The sequence below is a fragment of the Lissotriton vulgaris genome, chromosome 3_1 (genome assembly GCF_964263255.1).
Source record: "Lissotriton vulgaris chromosome 3_1, aLisVul1.2, whole genome shotgun sequence".
Taxonomy (NCBI): Eukaryota; Metazoa; Chordata; class Amphibia; order Caudata; family Salamandridae; genus Lissotriton; species Lissotriton vulgaris.
The window spans coordinates 1,574,570,554-1,574,585,229 of record NC_141689.1 but is presented as its reverse complement, the minus strand read 5'-3'; the positions used below and the strand labels follow the sequence as shown (position 1 = coordinate 1,574,585,229).

Sequence of the window (14,676 nt, the reverse complement as noted above, 5' to 3'; positions counted from 1 at the left end):
GAGGATGAGGAACAGGAGATGACAAAGATGAATGACTTCTGATTAACATATGATTTAGTATCAGATTTGGGGATGACGAAGCAGACATTTATATGATACCAAATACATATGTTTTCAGGCCTATAGTCTTCTTTGTACTACTAAATAAAGACACCAGCAGAAATCCACAGAATGGTCGCACGCTCCATTCTGTGTGTCAAGCCAGTTTCAGTCAGCTGCAACGTGCAGAGCAAACGCAAGGCTTCCGAGAAATGACGTGCCAGCTTTCAGCTTTTAGCTTGCTATTGCTAAACATCATATCTCCAGTAAAAGATGTCGACATGACCTGCCCCAGCTGGTCAAGTACGTGCCAAAATCCACAAACACTAGAAACGCAGATTTCACCTTTAGGGAAAAGCCCAAATCTGCTCTTGTAGATGACACGTGGGTAACAATGTTAGGGTGTAGGCACACTTCGAGCCTTAAAAGGGTATCACACCATATGTGCACTTCACTGATTGGTCTAGCAGGTCATAGCCTGATCCAGATTACGTATGCTATGATGCCCATCCTGTGAGGGCTTATACCTATAAAATGTCTCTGCACTGTCATACCAATTGGGCACTCAGTGAGCTTTGCTGAGGTCTCCGTGTGCACGTATATAACATTGTGGATTACTTTCTAATTGGGTTCCCAATAAATCTTGCATACTCAAACATGCTGAGAGCGAATTGTTTATTTTACTGTTGTCATTGATCTTTTATTCTTGCAGTTAAACATTGAGCTTCGACAGTGTCAAACGCAAAACTACGTCACTATACAATCCTAGTGGAAATGGCACTGTGGAGCGCTTCAATAGAGTAATCAAGGGTGTGATCCAAGCGGCCATGAGTAAACACTTGAACTGGAAGTTAGAGATACAGAAAGCTGTTTGGGTCTATAGGGTTACCACCAAAACCTCAACCGGGCTATCTCCCTTCATTATGATGAGAGGGAGGACGCCTAGGTGTAATTTAATCCTAGTTGGCTTGTTGAAGGGACTGTGCAACAATGGTCTCCTGTTGATGTTAAAAAAAGTTTAGAGTCTATTCATTTGAAGAGCAAACTCTATTACGACAATCATCATGGTACTAAACAGGTTCCTATTAATGTGGGGGACTAGGTTCGTATCAGAAAACCTATTAAAGTCTCCAAAGGTGAAAGTAGATTTGATACACCACAGCAAATTAATGAGGTCCTATGCAATTCTATTAGGCTTGCTGATGGAAAGGTGTGGAATCTTAAGAATGTTGCTCTGGATGTTAATCACCAAGATGTACAATGTTCACAACAATCTGCATCTTCATCCAATTTTGATTGGGTGGAGGATTATTTTAGTAATAGTAGCTTACAATCTCATTTAGGCTCATAAGATTTTATTCCTGTAGAAGCAATAGCAGCTAAAAATAATCAGGAGTCTGCATCTTCCACCAGTCATGATACCCCCAGTGTTTCTGCTTCTGCTTTAACAGGAGGGGAAGAGTCTTCTGTTAATGTTGAACCAGTTAATGAGTCACATAATTTGAATGTTGATAATAAAAACCTTGCTAAGAGGAGGAGTGTTCTCCCTGCTTGGTTGAATGAGTATGTTACGTGATTGTATTTCTTTTCTTCCCTGTACCTTCTCCTTGTTCTGCTTCCTTCTGTTCCCTCATTCCTTTTCTTCCTTGATTGCATTTTCCCATTTTGTTTTTTTAGGTCCCGCCTAGCTAATGCATAAGCGATGCTATGCAAGATATTTAGTAAAGGTCCTTTTGAAAGTGCTCCCAAAGTCTGCAGGCGGATCGGGTACAGTGCATGCGCGACGGGCGCGCACACTATTTGTCAGCCTGCGTGATCACTTTTGCGGCTGCTTTGATGTTCTCAGTGAGCCGCGCGACCACTGAGGCGGCTCACTGAGAACATCAAAGTGGCTGCGAAATTTGCCATCCGGTTATTGCAGTTTGCATGGTTATTTTAAAACATGCAGTCTCATATGTTAATGTGTTGTGTCTTTGAAATTTGAATACTATTATCTCTTTCAGCTTTCATAATGCACCACTTTCGCGGCCACGCGTTTTTTTTTTCCTTTGGGTGATGGCCTATTCTTTTAAGAAGTGCAGCTGCGCTTCAACTTATGTTATGTTTTTTGCAGCCGCGCTATAAACGCTGCTCACACCATAATATATTTTCTTTACAGTACCTTGGTTTTAAGAGCGCTTTGTGATATGTTTGCAAGCGCGAGGCACGCTTCAAGTTCCAGAATAGCAGCCACGCATTTCTTTTGTTATGCGCGGCTCACCCAAATCAATCAGCACACATTCAACAATGGTGAATGCGGCTCACAGCCCCTCATCCCCATCCCGCCCCCAGGCGCTGCGCCTACAGACAAAATCTTGTTTATCACAAAGGCCTTTCAGAAGCCACAATTTTATGCAAATAAATGTTTTATTTATTTTTCGTCATCCTGCATCTCACAAACGTAAGTACCCATCCATAGCCTTAGCAAATTCTTTATATTGATTAGAACGATCTACGGGGAAAATGTGATTGATAATTCCCAAAGAAGAAGGAACTCTTCATCGGTTTCTTCGACTAATGCTTTTCCCTAGCTACTTTCAACACCCCCGGGCTCATTAGCAGTGTTGCAGTTGCACATTTGGGCAAGTAATGTGTTTGTTTGGTCTGCTTTGGTGTTGGTTTTGGGGATTGTGAGCTCACAAAACAGAGACAAGTTCCAATAGTGACACCCACCCTCACCCCCTTGGTAAGTGACATGGGGAGGGCCGGACAGTGCTGCCACCGGCCTCACTGCATTGTTCTACAATAGGCGATGGGCTGTCCGCATTTACACGCTAATCCTGACAAGTATCTGTCAGCCTGCTTTAAAATACTCAAATTGTCTAGGACTGCTGTGAAGTACGCTTCTTATCAGGTGTGGGAGATTCATAGCTTTGTGTTTTTCATGTCTATTAGCTTTAATACGGATACTTGTATTAACTGGAGTCGCCATGTGGCTGCCTTGGATTCTCAGCAGGTTTTCCCTATCATTCAAAACCGGAAACAATAGCTTTCCCGGTGAGTATGTGAAGAGTACAAGCATAGGCGGTGCGTCTTTGTGGTCAGACTGCTCATCTTAATAATATTTTTTATAAAGTGTGGCACGCCAAGCTTGTGCATTTTTGTCGGCACATCGCTGTTTTCTGATGGCGCCTATTCCATCCACCATTTTCTAACATCCTCCAGATTTGCAGCTTAACCCCTCCCCCCACCTCCCTAATTGCTGCTTGACCTATCCTTGTTTAAGGCATGCGTTGTGCCCTGGACTCTGCTTCCCAACAAATCAACTCCCAACCTCACTATCTCTCTCTTCTCCGTCCTCCCTTGCCCTGGTGGAGTCTTAATCAAATCTAGCACATCTTTGAAGAGTTGAGTACAGAAGGCTCCCCTTTATTGCATCGCTGGGCCTCCTGACCTGAACCCAAGCTAACCCGGAACGGTCACCGCCCCAGGCACAGAGTAGCTTCAGCAGAGCCAAATGAACTGCGAGGCTTTCCCCCCCTCCACTCACGATGAACGTGTCTATTTACAGCCTCCGCCGTGTAGCTGGGTTTTTCATAAACTAACCCAGCCAGTGTCTGCCACACTGCTTGTTTTGTATTGCTATTGCAGCAGTTCTGTATATCGCAAACAAACCTGGTCGAAAGGCAGCTACTGATGCCACAGCTGTTTTGTCACGGGGCAAGTCTCCACGTTCCCTTCTCTAAAACGTGCATGCACTAAAACTAAAATCCCAGCTATTTTAGGGCAAAACACTGAACCAACCCATCTGAATGGAAGAGGTTTCAATGCTTTGCTGCTGCCCGTTTGACTTACAACCTGCTTTCTCTTTCCACAAACTCTATGTTTGTGTTCCTTTATTTTGAGATGCTTTTAGTATTACTGTCACACACACAACCACAAGCACACACACAAGCACACACACAACCACACGCACAACCACACACACACACAACCACACACACAACCCAACCACACACATGCCCACAAACACACACATTCAACCACACACAAGCACACACAACCACACACACACAACCACACACAGACACACAACCACACACACACAACCACAAACAACCACATACACAACCACACATACACAACCACACACACAACCACACATACAACCACACACACAACCACACCTTCAGTGCACGCTTTCACCGGGCACAGACACCATCAGTCGTCAGTGCACACTTTCATCGGGCACAAACACCACCAGCCATCAGTGCACGCTTTCACCAGGCACAAACACCACCAGCTGTCAGTGTACGCTTCCACCAGGCACACACCACCAGACTATATATAAAGAAACGAGTGGAACACTTGGAAACCCAAAGGACTAGGGTTCAGACAAGAACTATTATCAACTATTGTCTTCTGGGAGACATAAATCATTTGAAATCTTTCACTTTCATCCACCATACACAGTTGGGCATTTAATTCAATTCAACTTCCCGAAACCCAAGTATTGGCACAAGACTCCCAATAGTATGTAGAAATAGATACACAATTTATTATTACAAAGAGTTTTTAAAAAACATTCATTAACAAATCTTCATTATAAATCAAAACATCATCATTTCATAGCAATGCGACATCATAAAATGTTATTTGTGTAACTATTTCTACATACTATTGGGGGTCTTGTGCCAATACTTGGGTTTCGGGAAGTTGGATTGAATTAAATGCCCAACTGTGTATGGTGGATGAAAGTGAATGAAGTGAATGACTTCTAATGATTTATGTCTCCCAGAGGACAATAGTTGATAGTAACACACCACCAGACGTCATTGCACACTTTCACCAGGCGCAAACTCACCACCAGCCGTCAGTGCACGCTTTCACCAGGCACACACACACCACCAGCCGTCAGTGCACGCTTTCACCAGACACACACACACCACCGGCCGTCAGTGCACGCTTTCACCAGGCACACACCACCAGCCGTCAGTGCACGCTTTCACCAGGCACACACACCACCAGCCATCAGTGCAGAATTTCTACAGGCCCACACCACCAGCCATCAGTGCACACATCAATTGTTAACGCATCCACAATTGACAATAGTAGCAATCGCAGTATCGCGCACTTTACTTTTAAACATATTCATCTAAAGCGCAGCATGCCACCATTGCTAAAAAAATAAAGACACATTTTTTGGCCTACAAGTTATAGACTTTTGATGCAATTGGTGTTGCAGTATTTAGCAATGCCAATAGCTCAAACTTAATTAATGTGAGACCTATTGCATTGCAAATGCTTGTTTATGAAGAGAGGGAGATGTGTAGTGTATTCTTTTCCTTATTATTCATGTAAGTTTCCTTTAATGACTCGTGCTCGCGTGAGACATATAATTTAGGTGTTGTCATGTAATGTTCTAGAGTTAGGATTCATTTATGTACTGGCTTCTTTGAGTTTTAGTCGTGCTGCCTGGCATTGCCTGTTCCCCTTTGATATTTGCTATTTCCACAATAAATCTTCGAACTACACAACTGTCTCCTCGCTTTACTACAGAAAATTACTTAATATAATCTCCGCGCCTTTAAAAAAATGAATGCTTTATATAATGTAATCGGTGCTCATCCAAAGTGTTCAAATGCCTTCTTTCGGGTCTAGTTAGCGCTATATTAAACTGCAAATATGAATAAATAGAAACGGAATAACACGCCACGACAGCGGAATCCAGTCTGGCATGCGGCGGTCGCCATGTTTAGATGGCTAATAACTGCCTAATTTGCAAGTAGAGTTTAAGGAACAGCGGGAATAAATCCCTGTTGTGACGACAAAAAGTGTTCTGAGCGCAAAAATGTCTTTGAGAAATGTCAAGCGAAATAATTAGAGTGTACTGAAAAAATCAACAAGAGTGAATTATTTCGATGATATTCAAGACGACGTATTTTCCCTTTAAAATATAAGCTATTACTAATGTCAGTTTATTTTAAGCAAAACTAATGTGTAACTGGAAACGTCACACGGGTTTTCGCTTTCAATGAAATGATACACCTATAATTGGCGACGTGGACCAGAAGGCTGTGTGGTACCTAGATTACAGGATACAGAACAGAAACAAAACACTCCGAGCAATAGTTTGGTCTCCTTATGCTGCTCAGAGTCCTACGTATTTGAACCGGGGAGTGCTATCTTGGCCTCCCACTTCCCTTTTCAAATGTTTTATTTGTAATGCAGTTAGACATCTGAAACCTACAGATCAATCCTCCTATTTAATTAGGTATTTGTAATGCATATATTTGTTTACCTACTACCAAAATCAATTTCAATAAACATATTCCCAATATTGTCTAAACGTTTTTTAATATTTTAATATATCAGTGTCTTTTTACAAACTAAAGATTTTTGAAGTTGTACAGGGTGTACCTAATTACATATAGTATTTCGAATACTCGAACTCAGCAATTAAAGCCTCTTACCCCTTTCGTTGTTATATTTGAACTGCAGAGTTTTCAACATGGCCATCTTACTATTCACGGACTGCCCTTAGTCCCCCTTCTATGTCTATCTATCTTCTTCTACGTCTCTCACCTTCTTTGAACGCTGACGCGCCGGGCTCCCGTCCCCTGCCCTGCATTCCTTTTCCAGCAACTCACTGGGCTGCTGGGCATGCTGGCTGGACATGGTGGCGGGAGCCGGCGGGCCGTTCGCTGTCCTGGTGCTGCTCTTGGCGGCGGTGGGACCGGCGCGCGGTCTGCTCGAGGGTCTCTACTGTGGGACGCGCGACTGCTATGAGGTGCTCGATGTGGGGCGCACGGCCAGTAAGCAGGAGATCGCTCGTGCCTACCGCCACCTGGCAAGGCAATACCACCCAGATCGCTACCGCCGCCAGCCCGGAGATACCGACGAGACCGCGCACGAGAAGTTCTTGCTGGTAGCAACCGCTTACGAGACATTGAAGGTTAGCTATGTCTTCAGTCCAAAGGACCTGTATATCATTGTGTTGCTGCAAATTGCAGGCAAAGGTTTAGGAATTTAGGGGCATATTTACAAGGGCTTTATCTCCGCTTTTTTTAAGCCAAAAAAGCGGAGATAAAACTAACAGCCTATTTGACCAATAGCCTTGTATATCTTCTTTACCCCAGTTGCTGATCCATCCCTTAACTAGCGCCGAGACGCCCACGGGTATTCGCCGCGCTCTACAAATGTCAATAAATAAATAAAAAAATAAATAAATTCAGGAGCGTAACACAGGCCCCCGCGGTGCGGGGGGCCCTAGCTCCAAGAGGCCCCCTCGGCACTGCTCTCTGGCCGGAGAGCTCCTGATTGAGCCCGGAGGGTGCCCCTCTAAGTACAGTGAAGGGAGGCCCCTCACTTTCCGTTACGCCAGTGACCCTATTTACAAGAGGGTGCTAGCATGCATGTTAGCTCTTTTTTCCCCAACGCATCTCTAATAAGATGCAAAGTGGGCGTCACTGGGCGTACCCGGATGGACAACCTTGCAAATATCGCTGATGTTCACATCGCAATATTTTCAAGCCTACCCCATCATTTTAGCACACGTTAGTTTTTGGGAGACAACAGCTGTTTTGTCCAAAAAGTAATGTCAGCTAAAATGCAGACTTACCTACCCCCCACTTTAGGGTGGATTATGCTGATACGACCCTGTGGGTCGTATCAGCAAGGTAATTGCCGTTTTGCAGGGAACATTGCTGGAAAAGGGCAACAATCTCGCTATCTCTGGCATTTGTATCGCCCTGGAGTAACGCGTTGTTAATAATGCGCTCCCAGGGCGATACATTCCAGAGATACCTGTGATAATATAATTATTGCTAAGTACGGTCAGTGATAATTATCGCTGGCCGTTGATAGTATGCCCCTTGATTGGGAAGGATCAACGCGTGAATGAGATATCATCATATCGGTCAAATACGTCTGGATCGATAGGTTGTAAATAATCATTTAAAATGAATTCCAGCCGTCTCATAAGTGAAACCTTTAACCAGTCTTGGGTTTGAAGGTAACATCTTGGGTAGGATTCGTTTGAATGCACAGATTTTACTGCTGTTAGCTAAGAAGCGAGGATTGCAATGATCTTTTTAAGAGGACACTTGGGAAAGGGTGACGAGAATGGAAAACTAAATTACTGCACACGATGGGTCTCGTATATTTACACTCCAGTTAGTTCTTGTGCTCATGGCTAGCACTCTCATTCCTATCATCTTAAACCTCGTCTGTTCATATTATTTATTACGTTTTCTATGACTCGTGAGAGAATTGTAGCACTTTACATTAGGTGACGAACGAGATAAGTAGGAGACAAGAAACAGTCACAAGTATGAGAAAGGTGCAAACAAGGAAGATAAACAGGTTGATAAGTTTGATCTCCATAGGAAGTCCGCAATACAGTGGTCATGCTCAACAAATGAATCATATTCATCGATCTGATCATGAAAGCAACAGTAATTGTTGAAATTACAACAGTAGTGATCTTAGGGCAAAAATGTGTTCATCATAAGTGTTTTCACTTCTTTTTTGAAGGAGGTGGTTGACTGAATTAAAAACAGATTTTCCGAGGCAGAGAATTCCGCATTTTTAGGGCGATACACAAAAAGGTTGCATGTTTTATTTTTACGGACAGCCCGATAGTTCTAATTTTTGTGCCAAATACCTCGGGGTATTGAAAGGTAAGGTTTTAAGAGTCATGCACACAATTTGTAGTTATATTTTTACCTCATAAGGGAGCCAGTTCAAGGGTTTTAGGTTCGGGTGATGCCTTATTTCTTTTTGTTCCTGTGATGAGTCTGGCAGCAGAGTTAAGGGAGGCCCTTAGAGGGGCCAGCTTGTATGTAGGTTAGCCCTGTAAGTGTAGCACTTTCGTAGTCCAGTTTGGGCAAGACAAGAGTTTGAATCGCAGATTTAAAGTCGACGTTGGGAAGAAACGGTTTTAGTAAAAATGCTCAACTGATAGTTCTCTTTTGGTGGCAGAACTGATGTGATTCTGCATGTTCAGGTATTTGTCTTGGGTAATTCCCAAGTCTGAGTCTATGATGTGAGGAGAGCAGGTGAAGGCCATTGGATTTTTCATCTATAGGTTGGTAATGAGAGGGAATTTAGTTTTGTTGCTTTGAGTTTGAGGTGGGTGCAAGTATGCCAGTTCTGAGTATTTTGTAGAATAGTGTTGAGGGACATGAAGTCCTCTTGGGAGGAGATTTTCAGATACAATTGGGTGTCGTCTGCATACATGTGATAATTAATGGTAGAAGATGTTAAGGCGTCTGCTAGAGGTTCCAAGAATAAGTTGAAGAGAATGGGTGAGAGCGGATCCTTGTGGGACCCCAATGGTGATCGCAGTGGGCTTGGATAGGGATTGATTGGCCATGGCTCTTTGGGTCATGTTAGGGAGGAATGAGGTAAACCAGTGAAGGACGGGTTGTTTACAACCTCACATTGATTTTCTGTAAGACTTCGATAACGATTATTTCCTGGACCTCTATAATATTGCAATTGTTTAATACTCTCTCATCCTGCAGTTCAGTACACATCGGCTGCAAAATCTCACTTTTGAATGTATGGCTGTCAAACTTGTGATTGTTCCCACCGGCTTGCCTTTTAGTCACTTTTTTTAAAAGCAATATGCAACTTCTCCATGACCCTTTAAAAAAAAAATGTGCTTATATATTCACTTTTCAATCTCGTGGCCTCTTAAAATAGTATCCTGACCACACACATCTTGCATGCATTGTAGTAAGCTGCAAAGGCAGCACATTTGACTGTTATGAGTTACAAACATTACATTTCAGCAGTTACAATATGGAGCCAAATGTAAAATCAGTTTCGTGAATAGAATAATCCTTTATGAAGACGTTTTGCTTATTCCCCTGCCTGTTGCATATTAAAAAGTATCAAATGAGATGTAAACGTGCCAAGACCTCTTGATTCACTTGCTTTGTGTGTGTGTGTGTGTGTGTGTGTGTGTGTGTGTGTGTGTGTGTGCGCGCGTCTGTTGGTAGGTGGTATGCATTGCAGTCTAACTATCATAGTTTTATTTTTTTGCTGCCAAACTGTGGTTAAAATTTCCTGGCCAGATCGGGTCTAGAAAGGTTCATGTAAGGACATTTCTAACAGCAAGGCACATTTTTTTTGTACCTATGGTTCTTCCGTTTTAAGCCTTTGGCTTCACCGTAGTTATCGCAGAGAGACAATCATTGGTTGAACATTATACTTTAAGCGTCTAAGAAGGGTTTTTGGTAGGTTAATGAAAGGGCGCACAGCTGGGTAATAACACAATAATATTTCGTGAATATATGATGAGTCTGAGGTGCAACAATGGGTGAGGGGTAAAAGCCCTATAACCCCTCAATGTAGTGTCAGTCAAGACAGACACTGTACAGTAATTTTTGAGACCCATGCACACTCTAAATAATAAACAGAACTGTCAGTGTAGACCTTATAGTACAATAGGAGACAAAGCATATAAATGCAAAAAAAGGATCAGTGTTCTTGGAATCGGTCTTGAGAAAAGGGTGTTTTTAATGTTCATAGAAACCCGCAGACACATGTTTCGTCGTGTCTGAGATTATCTTCCCGCGACTCCTCAGGGCTATGGCGAAAAGTGGTATCATGTGTTGAGTCGCTCCGTCGGTGATACTTCCGACCCAACAGGGCCCTGGACTTTATGGTAGGAAGCACGATAAATGGAGGATTTCTTGTCAAATTAATCTTCGTATTGCAAGATAGATTTAGGTGACACTCCGAAAACGTTGGGAACTATTGAAGTTGATGATTTAAGATCTAGAGAATCCGCGTTCTTCCACTGGTATATTTGGTTGAAAGATCGTTTAAAAGGCTCTCAAAAGTAATGTCCTTAATGTATCAGACGGGTGCATCTGACATCTGTAATCCAAAAAGCACGACGGGTGAGGCCTCACCCGGCACGCGTTTTGGATTACAGATGTCAGATGCACCCGTCTGATACATTAAGGACAACTTGAACATTATACTTGTTTTTTAATACAGCATTTCCAGCTTTAAGTAAAAGTGGCGTAAGACAATTTTCTTTATTCTCTAGTTACTTGCCTGATTTTTGCCTTCTCCGTCCCCATGTATGTTAAAATATGATGTCTATGGTTACTCAACATCACACAGTAAATTGAACCAGCTAAATGTATGGCCATCCGAATCATATGTGGCAGATTATACTGTTTGTCCCTTGTCAAAAAGTATGGTAGACCTTTGTGACCCCTCCCATTCAGTTGGTTTGTGAGTGAGAGAAGGTAAAATAATGGCAAGCTTTAAGTAGGTGGGAGAGGTAAGCACCAAGATATGTACACTGGTGGGGAAATACTCATTAGTCCTGCAATTTTAGCATTAATTAGCTGTGGTAACTTTTCACAACAAGTTTCAGATTCAATGGATATTCTATAATCGAAGAACTCTGACTTGGTGCGTCTAGATCCTCAGTTGAGTTTGACCCTTTTCCAACTACAGCTGTACACCTGCGGCAGGAGTGAATGTTTATGCCATTTATAAGTTGCAATTCAAGCCCAAATGTTAGGTGTTGCTGGAATAGCAAGTGGAGCAGTTTGCTCTGTGCTTTAACATGTTACCCTTATCAGGGTGCGCTATGAATTTGTTTAAGGTACCCCCTGCAATGGTTTAAGGAACCCTCTGTTTGATTGGATGGTGGTCTTTGAACATTGCAGATGTTTTCCTTTTAGTTATTAGTGTTTTGAATCCCAATATAGAAAATCCGGTTTCGGTCAATAAAGAAAAAAGTGAAAATAAAAACATCACTTAAGGATGCAGCAAAAAAGAAGCCTTCCCGTTGTTGCTTACTTTACTGTCAATCACTGCTTTATATTCCAACAACTGTCTTAGCTGACCAGTCTACAGATAGAGACTCAGACCCCCTCATCAGGTGCTTTTGCCAGGGTGCACCTATTTTAAAATAATATCTTTTAAAAAAGCAAACGTCATATTCAGACTCATTCAACCTTAGTTAAAATAGTTTATTTTCCTAGTGAAAGAAATTGACCCAATATGATGGACTTATAATCTTTCTGTATTGCCACTCTGATCTATGGAAACCCAGACCCAACTCAAGCATACCTGAATCAAAACCACATTTTTTTTTCTTATGGAAACCTCACACCTATTGCTATAATTTTTCCGCTCTTGTAAGATAAGGCAGGTGTCTAGTAGAACATATCTCCATCCTTACCACCACTTGCAGTACTATTCCAACTTATCAGGTACATCAAATGGTGTGTTTGTGTTCTGAAGGTTGTGAAGACCTTTTGGAAATTATTTTGAAGAGGGCAGTGCAGAGTAGCAGAGAACAGGAACATCCGTTCCAATTCGCCATCTCAGATCTAAGGGTATACAACATTATCTGAATAAAATGTAACCGGATGTGTAAATATCAATCTCCCCATAGGATTTAAATTTATCTGTTCACTTGTAAAGGGAATAGGAAGTGTCATCGTTTACATCCATATCTAAAGAGGCTTTTGCCAGTAAATTTGAAATCCAGAGTACCTTCCTTACATTTCAAATATAGACCCTGGTCTGTTGATGCTGATATTTGTGTCACCTTTCTGTAGTAATATATTGTCTGAGTAAAAATAGATTCTCTCAGACTACAGCTGATTCCTATTCCAACCCCTGATTAGAGAACCTTGGTATGTCTACTCCGCCTGATATCTCTGCCTTGTCCTTTGACTTGTGGGAAAAGGCCACAGCACTAGCATTAACCTTTGCCTTGACTAATGGGGCAGTGTTAAGTATTCACTCCCTGGACAGGAAACGGTGTTCAAATCTATTTATTTTCCAACAAGGGAATGTTATAAGGGAACTTGAATGGCTACTCGACTGAATCAAAGGCCTTACCTGGGCCCTGTAGTGACATTAGGATCGTTTCACCAACCTTCTCAATGAATAACACGTTGTTTTGTTTATGTAAATTAAGCCTTTTGTCCCAAACGAGCTAAATCTGGATTGGTTTGACTGAATCATAGTGTATACAATTGTAGTCACTCCACAGAAATGTGAGAGATACCCTTACAGTATAGGGGACAGGATCAAGTAACAAATAATCAAGGCAGAGTCCCCCACGTCACACTGTTTTCTTGCACCCCAGGCGTTCCCTTATTCACACCTCTACCTCACAAAACGAAAGTGCTGAACCCATTTATATGTAATAATCATTTTGTTTTAGCAGTATAAATTGTTAATAACAGTACTAATTATTAAATAAACCACGGCCTGACAAATTCCGGTACTAATCACCGAGTAATCTCTGAGTGTATTTACTGGCACATTTTTCAAAACCAAACAATAATAAGGAGCATACAATTATACATAATTCTGTTGTAAAATACAATCGGTATCACAAATCCATAAGCTCCAAAAGTATTGAGCAGGGAGTCTTGGAGTGTTTTTCCCCAGCTTCTCTTTATTTGCAGTCATAAGTGACATGCGTACATCAACCCAGCCAATGCGTTTTGTCCAACATGGACTTCCTCAGGGTTGGGTAAATCTTTCAAGGGAACTGGCGTTTTCTTCCTCTACTCCAATACTATTATGCGCTGGGATTCCCCATAGCGTAGGACAGACGGAATGGCATTCTGATTAAAACATGGAACACGACAGATCAGTCAAGAAGGCAATCCTCCTTTTAACATATGAAAACTTGGACGCTGATGTGCGCATGTCACTTATGACTACAAATGAAGAGAAAGACACTCCAAGACTCCCTGCTCAATAGTTTTGGATCTGATGGATTTGTGATACTGATTGTATTTTACAAAAGAATTGTGTATAATTGTATGCTCCTTTTCATTGTTTAGTTTTGAAAAATGTGATTTATTATTGTGACTTCCAAGTTGTGAGGTCACACAAAGTTTGAGCATAATAGAGTAAGACATAACTTGAGAATTAATATACCTGTGCAGCCATCATTGGCCTACACTGCTGACAGTTTAACTTTATATATACAGGCACAGTTTATACATAAATGTACATAAATTAAATCATCAACATCACATAAAAAAGTACATAAATATCTAACATGTAGCTATCCATATGTACCGGTAAAATAACCAAAACCTAGAGTTGTCAACGTGACGTTTGTGGATGAAAGCTCAATAAAATCACGTTCTTCTGGACACTAATTTTATGACTACAGTGATCTATTGGTAAAGATATAAAACATAATTACTACCAATTAAAAATTACACTTTTATTTATAAAGAGTTCAGTTACTATTTACACATTCATTCTAACTCACGTGTACCCAATAAATAACATTTTCATTGAAACTGATATTATGAGGACGTTTCATAATTTAAAAAAAAATATATATATTTTTTAAACCAGATGGACTGAAGCAATATGCCCATCAATTAGGATATCGGGGTATATCTTCAAATTCCCTGCTTACCTCCCGAAATATATTATAATAATTTTTTCATAGATTTATAATAAAATGATAAATATGGAAAAATTCTAACCCTCTGGGTCGTACATTGATGTATATCCTGTAGATTTCAGAACTTAAGTGAAAAAAGGTTGCTGGGTGATTTTCTCTTTATAGTTTTTTTCCCTGCCCTTGGAAGCATATGAAAGCAAGGGGTCACGTTTTTGAGAGTCCTTGTGAGGGTA

At 41.5% G+C, this 14,676-nt stretch overlaps 1 protein-coding gene across 1 annotated transcript in view; it reads left to right on the top strand.

Moving 5' to 3' along the window:
- The first annotated feature begins 6,531 nt into the window (after positions 1 to 6,531).
- DNAJC25 (DnaJ heat shock protein family (Hsp40) member C25) overlaps positions 6,532 to 14,676 on the top strand; it is a 47,586-nt gene continuing 39,441 nt past the window's right edge. The window contains exon 1 of the mRNA XM_086962064.1: positions 6,532 to 6,973. Coding sequence (XP_086818190.1) covers positions 6,695 to 6,973 — 279 coding nt within the window. The 5' untranslated portion in view covers positions 6,532 to 6,694. The remainder of the gene's footprint in view (positions 6,974 to 14,676) is intronic.